General features: G+C 41.2%; 1 protein-coding gene across 3 annotated transcripts in view; it reads left to right on the top strand.

The window, feature by feature from the left end:
- RPS6KA5 (ribosomal protein S6 kinase A5) overlaps positions 1–20,770 on the top strand; it is a 170,737-nt gene that overhangs the window by 127,124 nt on the left and 22,843 nt on the right. For all 3 annotated transcript variants that reach the window (XM_031454182.2, XM_031454183.2, XM_031454184.2), the window contains 5 exons: positions 12,607–12,757; positions 15,604–15,765; positions 17,607–17,732; positions 18,118–18,251; positions 18,912–19,005. In XM_031454182.2, coding sequence (XP_031310042.2) covers positions 12,607–12,757; positions 15,604–15,765; positions 17,607–17,732; positions 18,118–18,251; positions 18,912–19,005 — 667 coding nt within the window. The remainder of the gene's footprint in view (positions 1–12,606; positions 12,758–15,603; positions 15,766–17,606; positions 17,733–18,117; positions 18,252–18,911; positions 19,006–20,770) is intronic.

The following is a 20,770-nucleotide window of genomic DNA, read 5'->3' as shown; positions in this document are numbered from 1 at the left end:
AACACCCAGTTTACAATGGGCATCTCAGGTTGCATGTAACTTGGGGGCCTATAGTTAAGTGTTCAGTCTCTACTGAGGCCAAGTAGCAAACCAAGAGCTGCTTCTCAAAAGGGGAGTATTTATTCTCAGAAGATGGCAGGGTTTTGCTCTATAGTCCTAACTAAGGGCCTGTGCCTCAGTTCACCTCTAGGGCCTGCCGAAGGCTCTGACCAGCACCGCTCTCCGCCACTTCAGGCACCGTTGGACCTGCTGGTTCAGGTGAACCGAGTGGCGGGGCAGCTTGCACAGCGGCCTGGAGCTGTTGCAGAACCTTCTCTTGTTCTAGACCCCACTCAACCGCAGCTTTCCTGGTCATGTGGTAAATGCGCCAGAGTAACACACCCAAATGAGGAATATGTCACCTCCCAAATCCAGAGGCCCACTAGGCATTGTGCCTCTTTTTTGGTGGTAGGAGGGGCCAGATGCTACAACTTATCCTTCACTCTAGAAGAGATGTGCCCTACACCACTGGACTCTTAGAAATTACTAAGGCAGAGGCCCTGAATTTTAATCAGATTTATTTCCCACCCTCTGACCCGGGGATATCTTACCGAAAGTCTAGAGTAGTTGCTACTTCTTGTTCACCAGGTCCAATCAGCATAAGGTCATCAGTGTAATGGACCAGTGTGATATCCATGGAAAAGAGAGGTGATCAAGAGCTTTGTGAATTAATTATGATGTAGAGCTGGGGAATTGATAACCCCTGAGGTAGGACAATGAAGGATCATTGCTGGCCCTGCCAGCTGAAAGGAACTCCTTCGGGTGGGCCTTATGGACAGGGGTGGAGAAAAAGGCATTTGCCAGATCAATAGCTGCCCTCCAGATACCAGGGGATGTATTCATTTGCTCAAGCAGTGAAACCACATCTGCTACAGCAGCTGCAGTTGGAGTCACCACCTGGTTAAATTGACAGTAATCCACTGTCATTCTATAAGACCCATGTGTCTTCTGCACAGACCGGATAGGCGAGTTAAATGGGGATGTGGTGAGAATCACCACTCCTACATGTTTCGAGTCCTCGCTGGTGACACTAATCTCAGCCATCCCCCAGGAATGCAATATTGCGTTTTGATTTACTATTTTTCTAGGTAGGAGGCAGTGCTAATGGCTTTCACGTGGCGTTTCCCATCAAAATTGCCATCACTCCACAGGTCAGGGAACCAATATGGGAATTCTGCCAGCTTCTAAGTATCTCTGTTCCAATTATGCATTCTGGTCCTGGGAAAACAGCCACGGGATGGGGTCAGGGATCCACTGAGTCCACTGTGAGATGGACTTGAGCTAAAACTCCATCGATCACCTGACCTCCATAAGCCCCTCCTCTTACTGGTAGTCCCCGAAAGGTCTGATTATTTCTTTTTTCCCAGTGTACAATTAAAAGTTACAGTTACAGGTAAAAGGCCATAGGTCCCTTTGGGGAAGGCTGGGAGAAAGATTAATAGTATAAATATTCAGGGTCCTTCCTCAAGGTGACCCACCCTCCCCTTTATTCAAGAGGCTGGGGATATATGACCTGCCTCAAGGCTGGGAATTGATTGAGGGGCAGTGGCTTGGAGGGGGTGGTTAGGAAAGATGACAGAGGGATACAATGACACTCTGGAGGGTGTTGGGTATGTTCATTATCTTGATTGTGGGGATGGTTTCTCAGGTATGTACATATGTCAAAATTTATCAAATTGTGCACTTTACGTGGTGAGTTTATTGTAAATCAATTTTACTTCAATAAAACTGCTAAATTTTTTAGAACATACATTCTACAGGACAGATGGGGAAGTAAATCATTTCTCACTATTCCAGCTTATTTATTATCGAAGCTAAGTGATCAGGAATATTTCTTCTTAAAATCATATTTAAATCATACCTGTGATTAAAAATTCTAAACATGACTTTGCTTATTCTAAATGGGCTTTCTGACAGTTTGAAGATGCCTCAGAATTACAAGAAACCTTGACCATAGTCTTGAGATTTTGGGTCCCCTTGAAAGGTCATACCTGTCGTCGTGACAGGTGAAAGGGCACCCTTAACCTGACGACATTAAATAGTGGCCCCTTCTGACTAATTCCCCTCTTTCAGATTCTACATACACAATCAATCTTCTTTTCACATTCCTCCTTTCCCACAGGTCTACCTCTGAAAAGATAGTATATTGCTGGTCATGATGGCAGGAATATTCTGAACCAAGTGATGTTCAAATTTAAATTTCTTTTATTACCTTTAGATCAATTCGTTGGCATTTTGATTTTAGCAAGAGAAAGAGAGCCTAAATCAGATTGCCTAAAATCTTAAAACTAGAGCAAATTTCTCAAGAATTTAAGTAGGATTTTTCCCTTTACTCAGTTAATTATTCACTTTGTCATGTTGTTAATAATTTTGTTTAAAGCTTGGTATTAACCTATGATTCCATGGTTTTTTGTTTTGTTTTGTTACTGAAATTTGCAAACTGTAATAACTGAATTATATATACAATATTGCTTTTTCCTTTGAAGATAATCATTCTGATTGTCTTTCCTGATGTAAAATCTTTCAGTGTATTCTTTATAAAATATGCAACATTCAGATAAATGTATCATTATCTTGTCCCCAGGTGTTTTAATTAGCCAGGGCTTTTTCTGATCAGTGAATTCATCCATTCCTCAATTATTGTGATCTTCCCTGAACTCTGTGTACTTTCTATTAAGTCTGTTTGAGATACTTGAGAATAATGTATTAATCCAAATTACCTGCTTGACTGTTGTTGTCTACAGGTAGCTTAAAATCAAGACAAACATGCTTTTCTGGTTATCAAATTTCAAAATACAGTAAGAATTTAGAATGAGAAGAAAACTTTCTCCATGGTGTAAGAATCCCTTCACCGGCCTCCCTGGCGGTCCTCTCCTTTCTGAGCGCCATCAGAGAACAGGTAGCTCTCTTGTGTAAAGTATTTTCAAGGAAGCCCCCTCCATTTTTGAGCCTTAGCTGGACAGAATTTTTTCCCTTTAAAACAAGCTGAAATTAGCTTCCTCCAATCTCTGCACAGCATTCCTGGTCCTGGTCCTGTCCTCTAAGGAACAGAGTAATTCTGTTGTTTCTTCCAGACATTGCTTTAGGTGTTTGAAGATAGTTTTTGCTTTAGGTGTTTGAAGGTATTTTTATCTAGGGTAAACCTTTCTTGTTCTCTTAACTGTTTACGTGAAATCATTCCTAGATTCCTCATGCCTTGGTACTATTTTGAACAAACATTAAGTTGTCAACATTATAGCTTTGAATGATTCCTCTTTAGCTTTTCTGTGAGTCTGTTTCTTATTTTTATTTCATGTATGTAGCACATACTTTTCTTGTGGGCCTCCCACTAGCTTTTACTGCCTCTGTAGAACTCCTTCTTGTCGGGTGGATGTCACTGCTGCACAGGCAGGTGTATTGTCACTGTAGTCTCCAGCAGTTTTTCTGCCTCCCCTCCAAGAAGGAGCTCTGACTTGCCTGGGGCTGTACAGACCAGGATAATTGGGGGTACCCTCACCTGGCAATCAGATGGAGAGCTTCTGTTTTCAGCTCTTCCCTCATCTCTGGCAGGGTTGTTTCTGTCTCATTTCTCCTGCCTTGGAAATTTACAGAATATTTGCCAAGAGGTGCTTATTTGGTATTTCATTACCTAGCAATAAAATACACTTTATTAACATGTTTTATTGTGCTGTTATAAGCCTACTGTTACATAAATTCAGGTCTAAGTTTCATCACAATAATGGCTTAAACAGAGTTCTAGTTGTGCTTTTTAGGTTGGGGTCAGCAAACTATGGCCCACAGGCCAAATCCATTCTGCTGCCTGTTTTTGTGTGGCCTGTGAGCTAAGAATGGTTTTTATATTCCTAAATGTTGAAAGACTCAAAAGACGAACTCTATTTTATGACACGTAAGAATTATATGAAATTTGACTTTCGGCATCCATGAGTAAAGTTTTGTTAGAATATAGTGTGCCCGTTCATTTACACACCCCGTCTGGCTGCTTTCATGCTGCAGCAGGAATCATTGCTCAGGAGACCGCAGAGCTTCCAAAGCCTGAAGTTTTGATTGTCTGACCTTGTATCTGTTATCCATTATCCAGTGCTCAGTAACAAATTACCTCAGAACTTAGCAGCTTACAACAACATACATTTGTTATCTCTGAGTTTCTGTTTATCAGGAATCTGGGCACAGCTTAGCTAAGTTCTGTACTTCAAGGTCACTCATAGGTGGCAGAGTGTTGGCTGGGCTGTCAGTATCTCAAGGCTCAACTGAGAGAGGATCTACTTCCAAGTGTGTGAGGTTGTTGGCAGGATTCAGGTCCTCTGGGTTGCTGGACTGAGAGCCTTAGTTCCTTGCTGGCTATTGGCCCAAGATCCCCCTCAGTTCCTTGCCATGTGGACCTCTCCAGCATGGCAGCTCGCTTCATCAAAGCACGCAAGCTGAGAAGGCAATAGAGTCTGCCAGGAAGATGGAATGTTTTGTAACCTAATTGTGGAAGTGGTATCCTCTCTTTACTGTATGAAATTCATTATCAGGTCAAGCCCACACATGGCTGTGAATACAAGGAGATGGTGATCACTGGGGATCTTAGAAGTCTGCCTACCATGGGCCCTTTACAAAAAGTTTGCCAGCCCCTCCCTGGTTTAGGTAAAAATTTATTTGTCCTCCCAAGGAGTGTTTCTCTTTAGGTAGTTGTTTTAATACATTTATTTGATATGATGTGCTAATTTAGTCTTCTAAATACAAAATCAAAACAGTAATTCTGTCGAATTTTTTGTATTTTGTCCATGTTAATTAGTAACATACTGAATTAGCCCATTTAAATATTTTCTGTTTGTTGATGTCTTACTGTCAGTGATGTGTAGAATAACAAGTATCATTATTTCTTACTGTAGTTCAAGAAGAGATCAAATTTATTTTTTTCCTTAGCTTTCTTATGTCTTTATAATGAAATTTTTTGTCGGCATAGTTTATAAAAAGCCTTCTTAATTCCCAATATGCTATTTGGTTTTTTTTTTTCTCTTCTGTCTCTTTCTAGCTTTTTTGTATCCAATAGCAGTATCTATATTTCCCAGGGGGGTTTTGACTAGTTACCCCAAGTCTATTAATGTTGGTCACAAGAGGTATCCATCTACACGTTATTTTACGAGTTACGGCAGCTTCAGACGGGAGTCCAGTGACAGGTGAGGGGGAGGTGGCAATGACCCTTCCCTGGACCCTTGTGTTCTGCAGCTTTCCATCTTCTTTCCTTTTTTCAGCCTTCAGATCTTTTTACTGCTGCTAAATTTATATATCATGTGGAGGTCAGACCAAGTCACACTGTATTACTAACCTGCCCTCTAAGCACCTCCTCAGGGGCTAGAGGGCTTGGAGCCCTGAATACGACATAGGGATAATCCTCTCAGCCATGGAGAGGGTCCCTCAGAGACACCATCAGGATGGCTGCATGTCTAGACACTCCCTGCCCCCCCCCCCAGACCTGGCATCTGCTCTTTCTGGGTGTGGCCCCTGTCTGGCACTTCACTGCTACCTCTGATTTCCCCCCAACCCAGGTCTCCACTGTTCCCATCCACCCAGAGCCTCAAAGGTCAGCCTCCCATCCAGTGGAAAAGGCCATGGAGGGAAGAGTTAGCCTCTGCATTCACGACTCTGCTGTTGACCTTGGTCTGCAGCGTGGTCCGCTATTCCTTCCCTGTCGCAGTTCTCGGGGCTCCTGGGAGGGCCTCCCCTTGTGGCTGAGCATCCTGGCGCCACCCTCAGGCTCTTGCTCTCTGCCTGGGCTCTTTTCCGTTCAGCATCTCTTTGAAATTCCCTGTGTCCACTCTGCCCTTGACCTCAAACACTGCCTTCGTGCCACAGCTGGGATCCCATTACCCAAGGTCCTCTCCCATCCCTCTCATCTTGCCCTGTCAGGGCAAGGCACCCTCTCAGATGGAGTGGGTGGAGAGGTCGAAGCTGGGAGAGCATTGTCAGGGCCACGGGAAAGAGGGTAGGAAGGAAGAGGGACTGGGAAGAGGTCTTCCAGTAAAGCCACGGGAGGGCAGTGGGATCCCAGCTTTGGCCTAAGCCGTGCCTGCCTGAGAGTAAGACGTGTTCAGGTGCATCTTGATAAATGGGTCTCGTAGACCCATCGGTCATCTGACTGCACGTGAGTCCAGGGAGAGGAGCCCAGCAGACACAAGGCCTTAGCCGTTGAGAGAGGAAGGGCAGTCCTGGGTCGCATCCATCACTCTTAGGGGAAAGATGCTCTAAGTTGAAAAGAAAAGAAATTCAGCCAAAATATTTATGAGACCATGCACACAACTTTGGTTCCTCTAACCTTGTGAGAAACAGACATTTTCTCCCTTCAGCAGCAGAAGCAGTGGCAGGAGTGGAGCCCCTCGGGTGGCTTCCTAGGCAGTGGGGGTCGCAGACCTCATCAGGGAGCTGAGTGAAAGAAGGGAATGAGGTGCTTCGTGAGAAAATGAAGAAGAGTATTCACAGCTCACATAGCACGTACCCTGGGGACTCCTAGAAATGACTGGATGAGACTTTGAGTGGAGTCCCAGGTTCCCCAAAAGCAGGTGAGGGTACCAGCCGCAGAATCTAATTTCATTATTCTTAATCACCCTGCGGATGTGGCCCTAGCACAGGTTAGACGAGTCAAGAAAGAACTTGGTAATGCCCAGAGGGAAGCGACAGCAGGGGACTGACCCCTCTGGGCAGCCAGTCTCGTGGCTCAGAGAAGGGGCTCCTGTGGAGTGGCCGGGCTGAGGGCCTCGTCCACCAGGGCACTGCGGTGTGCCGGCCTCTGTGCCCGAAGTCACCTACATCGTGTCCTTGAATCCTCACAACCCTGACAAATTGGTGCAGCCGTGTGCTGTTCCCTGACGAGGACACTAAGCTAGTTACCTAAAGGCTCAGACTCCAGGGAGGTGGGACTGGGGTCAAGTGCAGAGTGGCTGGGAAGTTGCTTCATGCTCTCTCCTGGGTAACATTTGGTTCCATGCAGCTGTTTCTAGGGGAGGCAGATGCTTATTTCCAGTAAAGGACTGGGAAGTACGGGCCCACAGACAACACAGGCCAAGGGTGGAAGGAAGTGCCTTTCGGATAGATGGTGGGGAAACACGCACAGGGCCCTGCAGACAGGAGCTTCGAGACTCCCTGGAGTCCTTGCCAGTCTGTGAACTGCTCTCAGCGGGTCTGTCATCCTGTAAATGAAGTTCATTTTATTGTTCCTGTTCTAAAAGTAATGTTCATTACAGTTTAAAGCACGTATAACGGGAAAACAGCAGTAATATTACCCAGAGACAACACTGCTAATATTTCCTTTCAGTCTTAGTCACCTGAATAATGTGCTCATACTAGAAATGTAACTTCATATTTTGCAGTTTTTATGTAGATTTATAAGCATTCTCTAATTGCAAACTCTTCATAAATATAATTTTATAGTGGCTATTTAATATACCATTGAATAGATGCACTGTAATATACTTTACTATTCCTCTATTATTGAACAAAAATTTAGAGTAAGTGAAGTTTACTGAAAACTCTTTCTAATTCAGGCAGGCGCATAAGTAATTCTGTAATTCTGGAAACACATGGAAACCAGGAAGTGAGAGTCCACAACATTAAGTCACACAATGGGAAAGATTGTGAACTTTCAAATGGAGGCCAAATGGAAATAAACAACCAACCCATGAGAATGCATGCCACCTGCAAAAAAGCAAAACAGTTCTCTGCAGGCATCTATCGAAACTGAGGAAGAAAGACCCTGGTATAGTAAACGGAGGACAATTAGACATGTATTGATTCAGTAAATATTTGTTGAGCACTTGCTATGTGTTAAAGTGTTCCAGGCCCTGGGAATAAAGCAGTGAACAAGACTGCTTTTTCAAAAAAGAGAATCCCTACTGCCATTGAGCTTACATTTTAATTGGGAGAGATGGATAATAGACAAAAATATAGAATAGTGTTTAAATTCCATGAAGAAAAATAAAATAAGGTAAAGAGGAAAAGAATGTAGAGAAACAGTGATTTTGTAAGATCTAGGTGATGTGCAGTTAAGACCTTAGTGGAGTGAGGGGGTGAGCATACCACTGTACTAAAAGTCATTGATAACTTTTTTTTAATTGAAGTATAGTCAATTTACAATGTGTTAATTTCTGGTGTACAGCTTAGTGATTCAGATATACATATATATTTTTTTCTTCCTTTTCATGTTCTTTTTCATTATAGGCCATTCATTACAAGGTATAGAATATAGTTCCCTGAATACAGGAGGACCTTGTTATTTACTTATTTTATATACAGTAATTATCTGCAAATCCCAAACTCCCAATTTAACCTTCCCCACCCTTTCCCCTCACTGGTGATCATAAGTTTGTTTTCTTTGTCTGTGAGTCTATTTTGTAAATAAGTTCATTTATGTCCTTTTTTTTTTTAGATTCCACATATAAGTGATATCATATGGTATTTTTCTTTCTCTTTCTGGCTCACTTCACTTAGCATGATGATCTCCATGTTCTTCCATGTTGTTGCAAATGGCATTCCATTCTTTTTTATGGCTGAGTAGTATTCCATTGTATATACTTACCACAACTTCTTTATCCAGTCATCTGTCAGTGGACATTTAAGTTGTTTCCATGTCTTGGATTGATAATTTTTTTATTGGGACAGTTCCTTTTGTTGTTACATTTTAGTGAACATACAAAACACATGTGCCAAGTTTCACAGGCTCACTGTTTCCACATTTTATTATGAAAATTTTCAAATATTTGTTACAGTGGACACCCACATACTCACTGCCATGATTCTAGCTTGAGTATTTTACCATACTTGCTAATTATGTATCTACCCATCTACCCATCTCTCTCTCCGTCTTAGGGCCATTTTAATCTTGATGTCCTCACCCTTTACTCCATAAATTCTTTTTTTTATTGCTCCATAAATTCTCAAGCTAATCAGTTGTGAATTTCTCTTACCACAGGGGTTTTCAGAAACTTACATTCATGAATAGGAAGAAATGTTATATTCATTTATATATTGTTACAGGTTTTAATTTTATTTTTATTTTGCTTTTTACATGTAATTCCTCAATCCATTCAGAGTTTATTTGGGGTTGTGATGTAAGACAAGGTCTTGTCTTGTGTGTTACTTTCCCAAATAGCTGGTTTGCTCAACATATTTGTCAAACAACGTGGCATCTCCTATGTTGGCTGGTCACTTTTTAAAAACAGTGTAAGTTTTTTGTATATGCCTGGCTATTTTTCAAGTTGTTTCTTCTGTCCACTTGATATGGCCGTTCACTTATTTTACTACCACTTCACTTTCACAGTTTTATTTATAATACATTTTAATATGTAGGTGGGCAAATTCTCCCCAATTATTTTCTTTTTCCAAATTTTCTGAACTATGTTATCAATTATTCTGGTGAATAAATACTAAAATCATCCATGTTATAAAATATCTGGTTGAAATTTTAATTCCTCTGTGTATTTCTTGCTTTTTGAAAGGAATCTTTCCTCATCTGTAGAACAGGGACAGTAATACCTTTGGATAGGATTGTGTATGGATTAAATGATAGCGTACACGTGCAGTGTTCAACGTGATGTGTTAACTCAGAGCCTGTTCTGATTTGACAGAGGGCTCTAAGATTCAATTGCAAGCAAGAAAAAAATAGCTCTGGGTTATTACTGATTCAGAAATGAAGCACATTGGAAGAGGTGAAGTGCCAGCAACACTCAAGCAACGTCTCCCAGCCCTCATTGCAGGATGCCCTGGTATTGCTACGACTGGGCGTCCCAGAGGAGTCCTCCACCTGCCTCTGCGTTTCTTAGTGCCCACTCTGCACAGCCCCAGTGGACTGGCACTCAGATTGATGGTCATACTCACAGGGCACAGTAGGCCAGAATCTGGCACTAGTTTTACTTTGCTTTCTAGAAGGATAGAGGTCAGGAAACACAGTGTATTGGCATGACAGCATCAAACACATCTTCATCAGGGGTCCTTCCAACTACCCAGGCCTGGCTTCCCAGCCCAGAAAGGAAACCCTCAGCCACTAGTGATGAGACCAGGTGGGTGGGTGTGGACCACCCCGGCATGGGAAGCTCAACAGAGGGACTCTCTTCTAACTCCCATGAGCATGGCTTCCAAGCCCCAACAAGGGCACCCTTGGGGAGGGGAGAACAACAGAAACTGGAGAAGGTGTTTGAAATAGTCCTGGATGAAACAAACCCCCAGGGCCCACGTGCCTGCTCACACCTGTCGGGCGGGCACAGTTCACGTCTCAGGGGTGACTTCGCACCTGATGCTTCACAGCCATCTTGAACCGGTGCGTTTCAAGGAAACAGTACAAGGAGAAGGTAAATCTAAGATCACCTTCCTGTGGAGAAAAGGGTTGAGCCTGCTGTAAGCCTCCCTCCTTCCCACCCTGCCCCCAGTTTCAGGTCCTCTTCGTGGGCTTCCGAGCCTCTCCACATCGCTGAGGAAACCCCGTGCCACTCTGCTCACGAGACAACAGGGTGCCTGGTGATGGTCCTTCCGTGATCCTCCACCGTGGCTCCCGCTTTCCCTCCTCCACGCTGGGTGGTTGGTGTCCAGCATCCTCCGTGAGGGTCTGCCCCCGCTGGTTCTGGTCGCAGGATTTTCACTTAGGACAGGGGAGGGTTTGGGGCCATCGCTGTTTGTTTTCTGTGTTCCCTTCTCAGCACTGTTTTCAGCAGGAATTCCTAGAGATTTCTACTCTGTTTCTTCCGGATCTAATCCCTGTCTCATCTGAATCCAAACTTCTGTTCCCTGCACGTGGACCTGCCGCACACCTCGGTTACACACCAGTGTTGCTGGTGGTGTGTCCAAACCACCGCCCCAAGGAGTGCGCGGGGTCTCCTGGGCCTCCCGGGCCTCCCTCCAGTCTGGGCATCTCGGTGGGGCCGTGCCTGTCTTCGGGTGCTCACTGCTGTCTCGCTGGCCCTCCTTCTCCATGAACCCACTATGGTCAACAAGACTGACCATTCCTTTCCCCAGTGCCTGGTACAGAGCAGACGTCCAGTAAAGGTCGGTGACTCAGGTTTAAGTAACGGTACAGAGTCAGTACCCTCAGATGAAGTCAGCCAAAGTGCCTTCTTCTCTCTAATGTTGCAACCCTGATGGGCAGTGAGCAATGGGAGAAAACTAAAGAATCAGAAAGAAAAGAGGGGTCTGCTTTTTTCTTTTTTTTTTTTTTTTGGCTTGTTCTTTCAGCATTTTCTTAGGTTCCCAGGATGGAGTCCTAGAAGTAGAATTAGCTTTGAAATAAACACTCCTGTTGGAATGTTTAGTTAAAAGCTACCGTTCCACCATCGTTTCACTGATGTTCAGTTTCTACTTGCCACAGTGTCTCCCTTTTCCTGTGGTTGCCTTCAGTGAGGGAGTAGGAAAGCTAGAGCCCACATTTATCAAGCATATGCTACGTTTCAGGTGCTATTCCAAGCACCATATGACGCTTTAACTCATTGATGCATCATAATACCCATTTAGGTAGGTACTGCTGTGGAGAAAATGGTTGAGACTGTGGTGCAAAGACATTAATTACCTATTTCAAGGTCACACAGCCAATAAGCAGCAGAGCCAGTGTTTGAAACTGATCTGGCTCCAAAGTCCCTGTTCTTACAGCATGATACTGTCTGTTACAACTTATTATCTGTTTTTGGTTTCATAACAGTTATTGATATTTTAATGCACAACAGAGGAATCTTTTTGCAAACCCAAATAATTGAGAAGCTATTTATCTCCAAGTGTCTTGTGTTAAGCTTCTTAATTTCACTCAGGCCCTTCCATTATTTCTCTTTAAATTATTGCTCTGGCTTTTAAGAGGGGCAAAGGTACATTTGAATTGGATTGATTTCTTCTGTGACTTTAGAGTAATCTAAAATACTTCATCAGGAAACCTGACTATCCCAATTTTTACTTTCCATAATAAATAGCAATGTTCACTCTACCTTGGAGCACCACTCGCCTTCAAAGGCTTACCTGTCTGTTTCATCGTAGCAGGTAGTGAAGCAGATGCTTTCATCCCATGAAAAGCCCCCAGCTCTGGTGCTCATTTTCAGATATCAGAAGCTGAGCCACTTCCAAGTGGTTCTTACTCTCCCTGTCTCGGTCTTCCTTCCCTCTGCCTTCCCGCTGGCGCCTTCTGTTCACTGGCATCCGGGGAAAGAGAAGTGAGGCGGGTACAGTTGGGGTTTCTTTTGTCCTTGCAAATCTGAGTGCTGACTTCACTGCTCTGAATTTATTAAAGTTGGTTCTACTATGAAATCTTTCATCATAGAGTCAAGTCCCTAGATAAGGAATCTAATTCAACCCCAAGCCTTTTTTTCCTAATTAAATATTTGGGATGGTAGTTTCCTATTAGGATTGATGTACTAGAAATTGATCCAATACTTCCTGTTTCTGCTTATTTAAGTTTCGGAAATGTGATTTCATGGTATCTCAATTTAAATATTTTTATCTCTGTTTTTCATATATAGTTCAATTTCAAAGTGTGTCACACTGTAATCGTTTCTGCAAAGAACACTGTCACTGTAGATTCGTCCTCTGGTTGTTTTAACAGCAAGTTTTATCTGCCTCCAGGAGAATATTAAAAAGCGAGCCTCCGTATCCCCAAGAAATGAGTGCTGTAGCCAAAGACCTCATTCAGCGTCTCTTGATGAAAGATCCCAAGAAAAGACTGGGATGTGGTCCACGTGATGCGGATGAAATCAAAGAACATCTCTTTTTTCAGGTGAAACATTGAACAGATGGTTTTATATGCCCTGCTGTTTTCAGGGTACTTGGCATTCTTGATGAAATGAGTGAACATGTACCATTTTAGAGTTATTTTTTCCCTATTTTTATGTACGTTGTATCTCTTTTAAATGACAGGAACCCTTTAAGAAAGGATCAGACCATATAGAGACCTATATGGTCTTTTTCTCCGTAAACGGAGAGCGGGGAGAATCTTAACATTCAATTTTCTACATACTAATTGGTTAGAGTTTCTGAGTACTGGTTTCCATTTATGATCTCGTGATTTAGGCATATGGACTGAGGAGACTTCTGCTTTTATTTTTTATATCTCTCCCCGGTTTATGAGTAATTACTGCCACTGTGTTATACCATTTAAATGGTGATCTCATCTCTTCTTCTCCCAGGAGCAATCTTAGAAAATTCAAAATCGGCCTATTTCTCAGTTACATATCTATAATATATTAGAGAACTATTCATTTATTTTCTTTGTACTTGAGATGGTGCTTTTCTTATTCTGAAAAAGCCTAATGAGACCATTCTACAGAGCACCAGCACATCTGCTCAACCTAGTTTGCTCAATTTGGTCCAAAAAAGTCACCAAAATTTTAGGTAACTGGAAAAAAAAAGTTAAATTGACTGAGTTGGTTAGTTATTTCAATCTAAATAGTCAACTTGGGATCACATGACCTTGATTTCTAAAACTCTAAGCTTATGACTTTTAAATAATTCTGTCCTATCAACAAGCATGACCTCACTATTTATGGTCTAAAGAGACCATCCAAGTTTTATTTTTATTCTGCAAACTGAGCTTTTACATTGTTATCACCAACATGAATGAAAGTATCATACCAAAACAAAGAAAAAATCTGCTGTAAAGTAAGCTTTCATGTTGTTGCTTACTGTTTTTTTTTTTTTTAATTTAGAAAAACAAATAGTGATTGAGAATAAGAATTATCTCTCTGCACTTGTATGCCCGGAAAAGGGCACATTTATTTCAGTCTTTTGGTGTAAACATTTAAAAAATATTACTGTACATCTTACAAAAGTTCAGTAACGGTGAGAAATACATTTAAAATAAAGTTAATTTCTCAGTGTGTGCATTTCATAGATTAATATGGCTTGGAAAGGTTAACATTTAAACAAACTATTTCAAATATCTTGTTCAGAAGTTTGGCTCAAAAATTAACAAGGTAAAATTTAAGGAAATATTCAAGCAAAATAGCCTAAATCGTATTTTCCTTGGATCTTTTTCTCCATGGTTCCTTGTATTTGTGAGTATTGCAATATAGCTTTCATATTAGAGAAATTTCTCTTTTCTGTAGCTTTGAATAGTAGTTTTAGGTTATTTAATTGCTTTGACTTTTTCAATGACAGGGATACTTCAGGAAAGACCAGAATTCTACTAGGAAAGACCAGAATTCTACTTGTAAAGACCCAAATGGAGTGAAGGTGGAGAGGATTGTAATAACATTCAATTTTCTACATACTAAACGTTCTCCTGCTCACAACATATTTCTTTTAATTACCCCTTTACTCTGGAAGTTTCTCTTAATGTATGTACAATAGCCAAGAATAAATCATATGCTTGTAATGGAAAACATTACAGCCACATAGAGGAAAGAACATGAACTAGAAAGTCGAGAGACTGGCCCTTCCACTGGCTAACGTTTAAATGAAAAGGTTAGTTCTTATTTCTGGGCTTCAGTTTCCACATGGACCAAATAAAGGCACTGAACTAAATGATCTCTAAAACCATTCTAGCTAAAAATTTGAAGATCTGTAATTTAATGATTCTACCTCCATTGCCTCCACAAGAGGGCATAATAAAAACACTTAATGTTAGTTGATTAAACTTACTGAATGTCACCAACCAGGAAGGACAAGTTTCCCGTTTTACCATCTCTGAAAGCAATATGCAGCTTACAACAGACAACAGCTTACTATTCTAATTGGTAATGCTTTTTCTTTCTTAATGGTACATTCAGTAGTGGTGTATCTTACTATTGATGATATCTTAGATTTAAGAGAAATACATTAATAGGATATCTGTGGGATTCAAATCAGTATTATCTGAGGTTGTTCTAAGTGGCAGAAGGAGCATAAAGAAAACAGAAGAGAGGGTTGAATTTGAAAAATAGAAGACATGGCAGTTTAGCAGATAGTAGGTGACTGACATGGGTGGAAAGGGGACTTGGATTATCCCATGGGGAAGAGAAGAGGCAATGTTGAAATGCTGGAATACAGTTGAATGAGAAAAGAGTGCTTACATCAGTTCATACTATCACAGCATCATTTAGACTTACAGACATAAACCATAGCATGAGTTAGAGTGAGTTTGTTTATTGCCTAATCTGTCCAGATGGCCAGGAGGAATATCAAGAACAAGAGGAGAGCTAGTTAACACTGCCTCTAGAAAATGGAAATACTCCTTTGCAGTTAGTATTCATATCCATACTAAAGCTTTATTATAGTTTAGTTTAGATTGGGTCAGTTTGGTTTTGGTTTAACACCTTTCTCAGGGGACTCAGGACAAAATAATTTTTGTTATCCCTAGGGGTAAACTAGGGTGTCCTGGTGCCCCCCAGAGGCCAGGATGAGACGGCACAGTGATGGAGAGCAGTCTCATCTTTCAGACGCAGCATTGGCTGGAGCTACAAGCTGCAATAAAAAAAAATGTGCTCCTGCCTGTGAAAAAAAAATTTTTTTTTAATCATTGGTTTGAAATATGTGCTTCTCTCTCTGTTGATCAATTAAAATTATTATCTATCTTTGTTATTTTTAAAAAATACATTTCAACTTTGTTGATTTCTCTGTTGTACCAATTTTCTTTCTCTGTTTCAGAAAATAAATTGGGATGATTTAGCTGCCAAAAAAGTGCCGGCGCCCTTTAAGCCAGTCATCCGGGATGAATTAGATGTGAGTAACTTTGCAGAAGAGTTCACAGAAATGGACCCCACCTACTCTCCCGCGGCACTGCCCCAGAGCTCCGAGAGGCTGTTTCAGGTAACCTCCAAGGGCGCACGCGGGTTGGTTGGCCATGTGTGCTTTGAAGGAGAAGATTAATTTTCCCATTTGAAAGTTTTTTGGCATCTTGAAAAACATGATTCTCTAATCTCTTCAAAATTAAGTACAGAGATATTGCAAATTGTTAACTGAAGCTTATGGTTTGTTAAATAGCAGACATTATTTATGTGTTTTTTTATGTAAGTGGAATTTATACCTGAAATTTTATTTTTGTTCAGTTTCTTTTATAGAAAATACAATACTACTTTAGCTTACATCTATTCATACAAAATAGTCCTTAATTCATATGCAATATTATCTGATTTTTTTAATTGTTTTTTTTGAGAGGGAGGTAATTAGGTTTATTCATTTATTTATTTTTAGAGGAGGTACTGAGGATCGAACCCAGGACCTTGTGTATACTAAGCATGCACTCTGCCACTTGAGCTATACCCGCTCCCACCTATCTGATTCTTTATTTTCAGTGAATAATCTGAACTATTTCCCAATTCTTAAAAAAGATTTAGAAAGAATTTCATATTTAGGATCTTTTCTCAAACTTAACATAAAATATTCTAACCATTAAATGGCATCATAGCTTCCTTTCTTTGACTCTAGTAAATATCCCAGTAGTATGGTTTAATCTGGCCTTTGAGACACTGTCTCTGGACATTGGTGACACTACTGTCTAGCACTTGGCTGGGCACATAGCAGATGTTGAAAAAAAACATTCCTTGAACTAGTGAATGTTCTAGCTTGAACAGATTAACCACCCATCATTATGCAGATGGTCCCTGATTTATGGGTTCAATTTAGGATTTTTTGACTTCACAATAGTGCAAAAGTGATGCACATTCAGTAGAAGCCACACTTTGAATTTTTATCTTTCCTGGAATGATGATACGCAGTACGGTCCTCTCCATGATGCTGGGCGGCAGCAGTGAGCACAGCTGCCCGTCAGCCCCGCGTCCCAAGGATAAATGCTGACACACTTACAACCGTTCTGGACTCACACAGCCATTGTCTTTCACTTTCAGTACAGTGTTCAGTAAGGGACATGAGATAGTTAACACTTCATTATATTATATATTATATATACAGGCTCTGTGTTAGATGATGCTGCCCAACTATAGGCTAATGTCAGTGTTCGGAGCACGTTTCAAGGTAGGCTCGGCTAAACTATGATGTTCGATAGGTTAGGTGTGTTACATGCATTTTTCAACCTGTGATATTTTCAATTTATGGTGGGTTTATCAGGACATAACCCCGTGGTAAGTCAAGGAAGATCTGTACCACTTTTCGTTCAGCATATCGTTCTGCTGTTTGAGTTTATTCCTCTTTTAAAACTTGATTATAAATGTAATTAACCTAAGGAAATATAATCAGAGTCAAATAATGGTTGAATTAGAAATTAACTGGAATTGCTAGTTTTCTGGTTTGAAAAATGGTAGCATTTGACTCACTTTTTGGTACCTTAACTCTACCTTTTTTGAGAATTTAGATGTTTACAAGCAAACTTATCAGCAATGCAAAAGAATTATAGCTATGAGTCAGATATTGGGGATGGGAAAGGGAGGAGGTGCCTTTCTGCCTTTAATTTTGAATTGGTTTAGTTCTACCAGAAGATGGCATTATCTCCTTCTGAAAAGCCTTATTCTATTGATTTGAAATAACCTTGCATTTTGGATTACAAATAAGATAAAATTAGATTCAGCTTAACAAATACTTGAGCACTTTTCATTCTTCTTTCTTGATTTAAGAAAAAAATGCTACAATTGAGACTGTGCTAAACTGGAAAATCGCAAATCTTTATTTTTTTACTCTTTATTTTTTTTTTTTAGGGCTATTCCTTTGTTGCTCCTTCTATCCTGTTCAAGCGTAATGCAGCCGTCATAGACCCTCTTCAGTCTCACGTGGGAGTTGACCGTCCTGGAGTGACAAATGTTGCTAGGAGTGCAATGATGAAGGTATATAGATGTGGTTAATTATATGACATATTTATGGTTTAAATACCAACACTAATTGACTTTCTCAACTCCAGTAAGGTTAATAGACTTTCCACTCAACTAAAATGTAATTTGAAAAAAATGAATAAATGGAAATAGCAGTATTTGCCCTAGAGAATTATTAACATCAGTTTGAATGAGCTCCTTTTTTACAGCAATAGAAAATTATGTATTTTATATAAGTGATATAGATGATAGAGATGAGCTAAAGGTGAATTATTAAAGATAATAAATGTATTCCATTCATATTTATTAACATGAATGATGTTCTGTTGCTCTACAATTTTATCTATCCCTGGGTATTACTAATATTTTCTTAAGTTAAATGATGTTGGTTTCTCATCAGGACTCTCCGTTCTATCAACACTATGACCTAGATCTGAAGGACAAACCATTGGGAGAAGGAAGTTTTTCCATTTGTCGAAAGTGCATACACAAAAAAAGTAACCAAGCATTTGCAGTCAAAATTATCAGCAAAAGGTATCACCATTTCTGGCAGTCTCTCTTATGTCTTCATCCTAGTCAACAGAGTCCATAAATTAAGATTTTTTTGTATTTAAAAGGAAAGTAATGGTATATTGTAAGTTTTTAACCATGGTTTTAGCCATTCAGCTCATCAGTTGATCCACAATTCTAACTCTGAGAAAGTAATCCATTTTAGACATAAATCAGACTATGGTCTGCTTTTGAGATTATTGTGAAAAGATTTTCTCGTGGTAGTGATATTTAGTCTGCCCTGCTTAGCGAATTCAGCAGCTGTTGCCTTTCCTATTAGTTGTACATTTGAAATATTTTTTTCTGAAATTACTTAGCAATCTATGGGTAGCTTTGAGAGACAGCTAGTTGGTTTGGTAACTGATTATTACCTCTGTGATTATATATTCTTATTACCAAGTTGTCAAGCAAGGAGGGCATCCGTTTCTTCATATGATTAGCTCTTTTCTGACTCATTTTCCTCAAGAATAATGCACTACTTGTTCTGGTTGGTGCGTGACTCACTACTTTCATGGAAGCTTCGTTCTGATACTTTGACACTGACATTCTGAATATACCATAAATAAAAACAAAATTAGAGTTGGGGGCAATACTTACAAAAACTTGGTGATGAGGCACGTGGAGACTAACTGCTTTATCTTACAGGATGGAAGCCAATACTCAGAAAGAAATAACAGCTCTGAAACTCTGTGAAGGACACCCCAATATCGTGAAACTACATGAAGTTTTTCATGATCAGGTATCCCACCTATTTTTCTATGCATCCTCATTCATATACAAGGTTCTACTTTTCACCAGTTTTGTTGGTGCCGCTGGGTCAGTCGGGGATATGGGACATGACCCAGCCACTCGAGAGGGCAGAGAAACCACTCCGCACACAGTCTCACCCACCCCAAAATCAATGCCTTCTTTCACTGTTGCTTTTCATGACTCAGTAGTGGTCATGTAGGACACAGAAGTAGGGTGGGGGGTGGGGAGCCCCGGGGCACTGCCACCAGCTCCTTGTTTTTATTGCCAGCTCAGCTGCCACCCCATGAAGCTTCATTGCCACGTACTTCTCAGTACTCAGTAATTTTCAGCCTTTAACTTAATCCTTTCACTTCAAGAGTAGAACTTAGAGAGCCTGAAGCCGCATTAGTGCAAACTAAAGACCAAATAGGAAGCAGAAGGGCAAAGATGCTCCCCTTGCATCTTCCTCTAGGTGGTGGATTCTGCTCCGAGCACTGCTCGCCGCCCCTCTTCTAACCCCAGTATCACTTTCCAGCAGGAGCCTAACCAGAAGCGTATAACTTTGGATATGGGAGGAACGCTGTTGCATCAGACCCATGTCTCCTCCCAGCCCCTCCACTGCCACCTTCCCCAACAGAAGTTGCCCCATTACAGTCACCTTTCCTCCTGAGACTGGGTGGGATGACACAGTCTTACTCAAGACAATGTGCTAGCCACAAGAGCTACAACCAATCCTAGATGCAGTTGGCCCTAACTTTACCAAAGAAGAAACTGATGTTCAGGAAGGCAATGAGTGTTTTCCCACAGGGAAAAAAGGGGGGGGGGTAGTCACGAGACTTGTCCAACTGAAGTCACATAGCAAATCAGTGAATATCTAGTAGGAAAACCTGGTCTCTGTTTTGGGGCTCTCTCCGTGGTGCTGCTGTAACATCCGTGTACTTGGAGAGCTGTGGCCTGGTTCTCTACCACACTGAACTTTCCCCGAGCACCATGGCCAAGGATGATACATTGTGGGGAAGCCAGGCAGCAGCAGCAGGGGCATGGTAACCATACACCTTTTGGGATCCAGGTATGGTAGCACTCATTCTAAATGTGTTGTCTTATTCAATCCTTATAGTAACTCTATGAGGTGAGAAAGCCAAAACTCACAGAAATCAGGTAACAGGGTTTCCCAGTGTGTGAGTGGTAATGCTGGGATCTGAACTCGCACAGTCCAACCTCAAAACCAGCCTTTCATGACTTTGTCTATTGCCTTAGGAGAGGCAGACACATAGCCTGGTTTTCACATCAGGTGAGGTGAGCATCCAGAAATGACATCACCATCTACCTGCTGTTTGGTGCTTATAATCAGAAAAGGAGCATCTTTGAAGCAAAGACTCAGGGGGAAGTGCTCTCCCTGCTCATGTACTGCCTCCACCTCATTGGACTACAACTACAGTGGAGGTAGTGAGTCCCCCGTCCACTGGGGATGGTTAGGAAGAGCCTGGACAGTCTCCTGTCGAAGATGACTCACATATCAATCAAGGGCTTGGTGGATGACCTTCAAGTTGCCCCTCTGTGGTTTTGCAGCTGTGCCCCTGGCTACTTCCCAGCCAAGACATTCACTCTCTGACCTTCAGGCCACTGTCAGATCTCAGGAACTGCATCCCTGATTTTTTCTTTATGTCACAAGTTAAATTTATTATTTGCTTTTTTTTTGTTTAAATTTTTTTATTGAAGTATAGTTGATTTATAGTGTAGTGTTAGTTTCAGGTGTACAGCAAAGTGATTCAATC

The sequence above is a fragment of the Camelus dromedarius genome, chromosome 5 (assembly GCF_036321535.1).
Source record: "Camelus dromedarius isolate mCamDro1 chromosome 5, mCamDro1.pat, whole genome shotgun sequence".
Classification (NCBI taxonomy): Eukaryota; Metazoa; Chordata; class Mammalia; order Artiodactyla; family Camelidae; genus Camelus; species Camelus dromedarius.
This window is presented reverse-complemented; position numbering and strand designations above follow the sequence as displayed.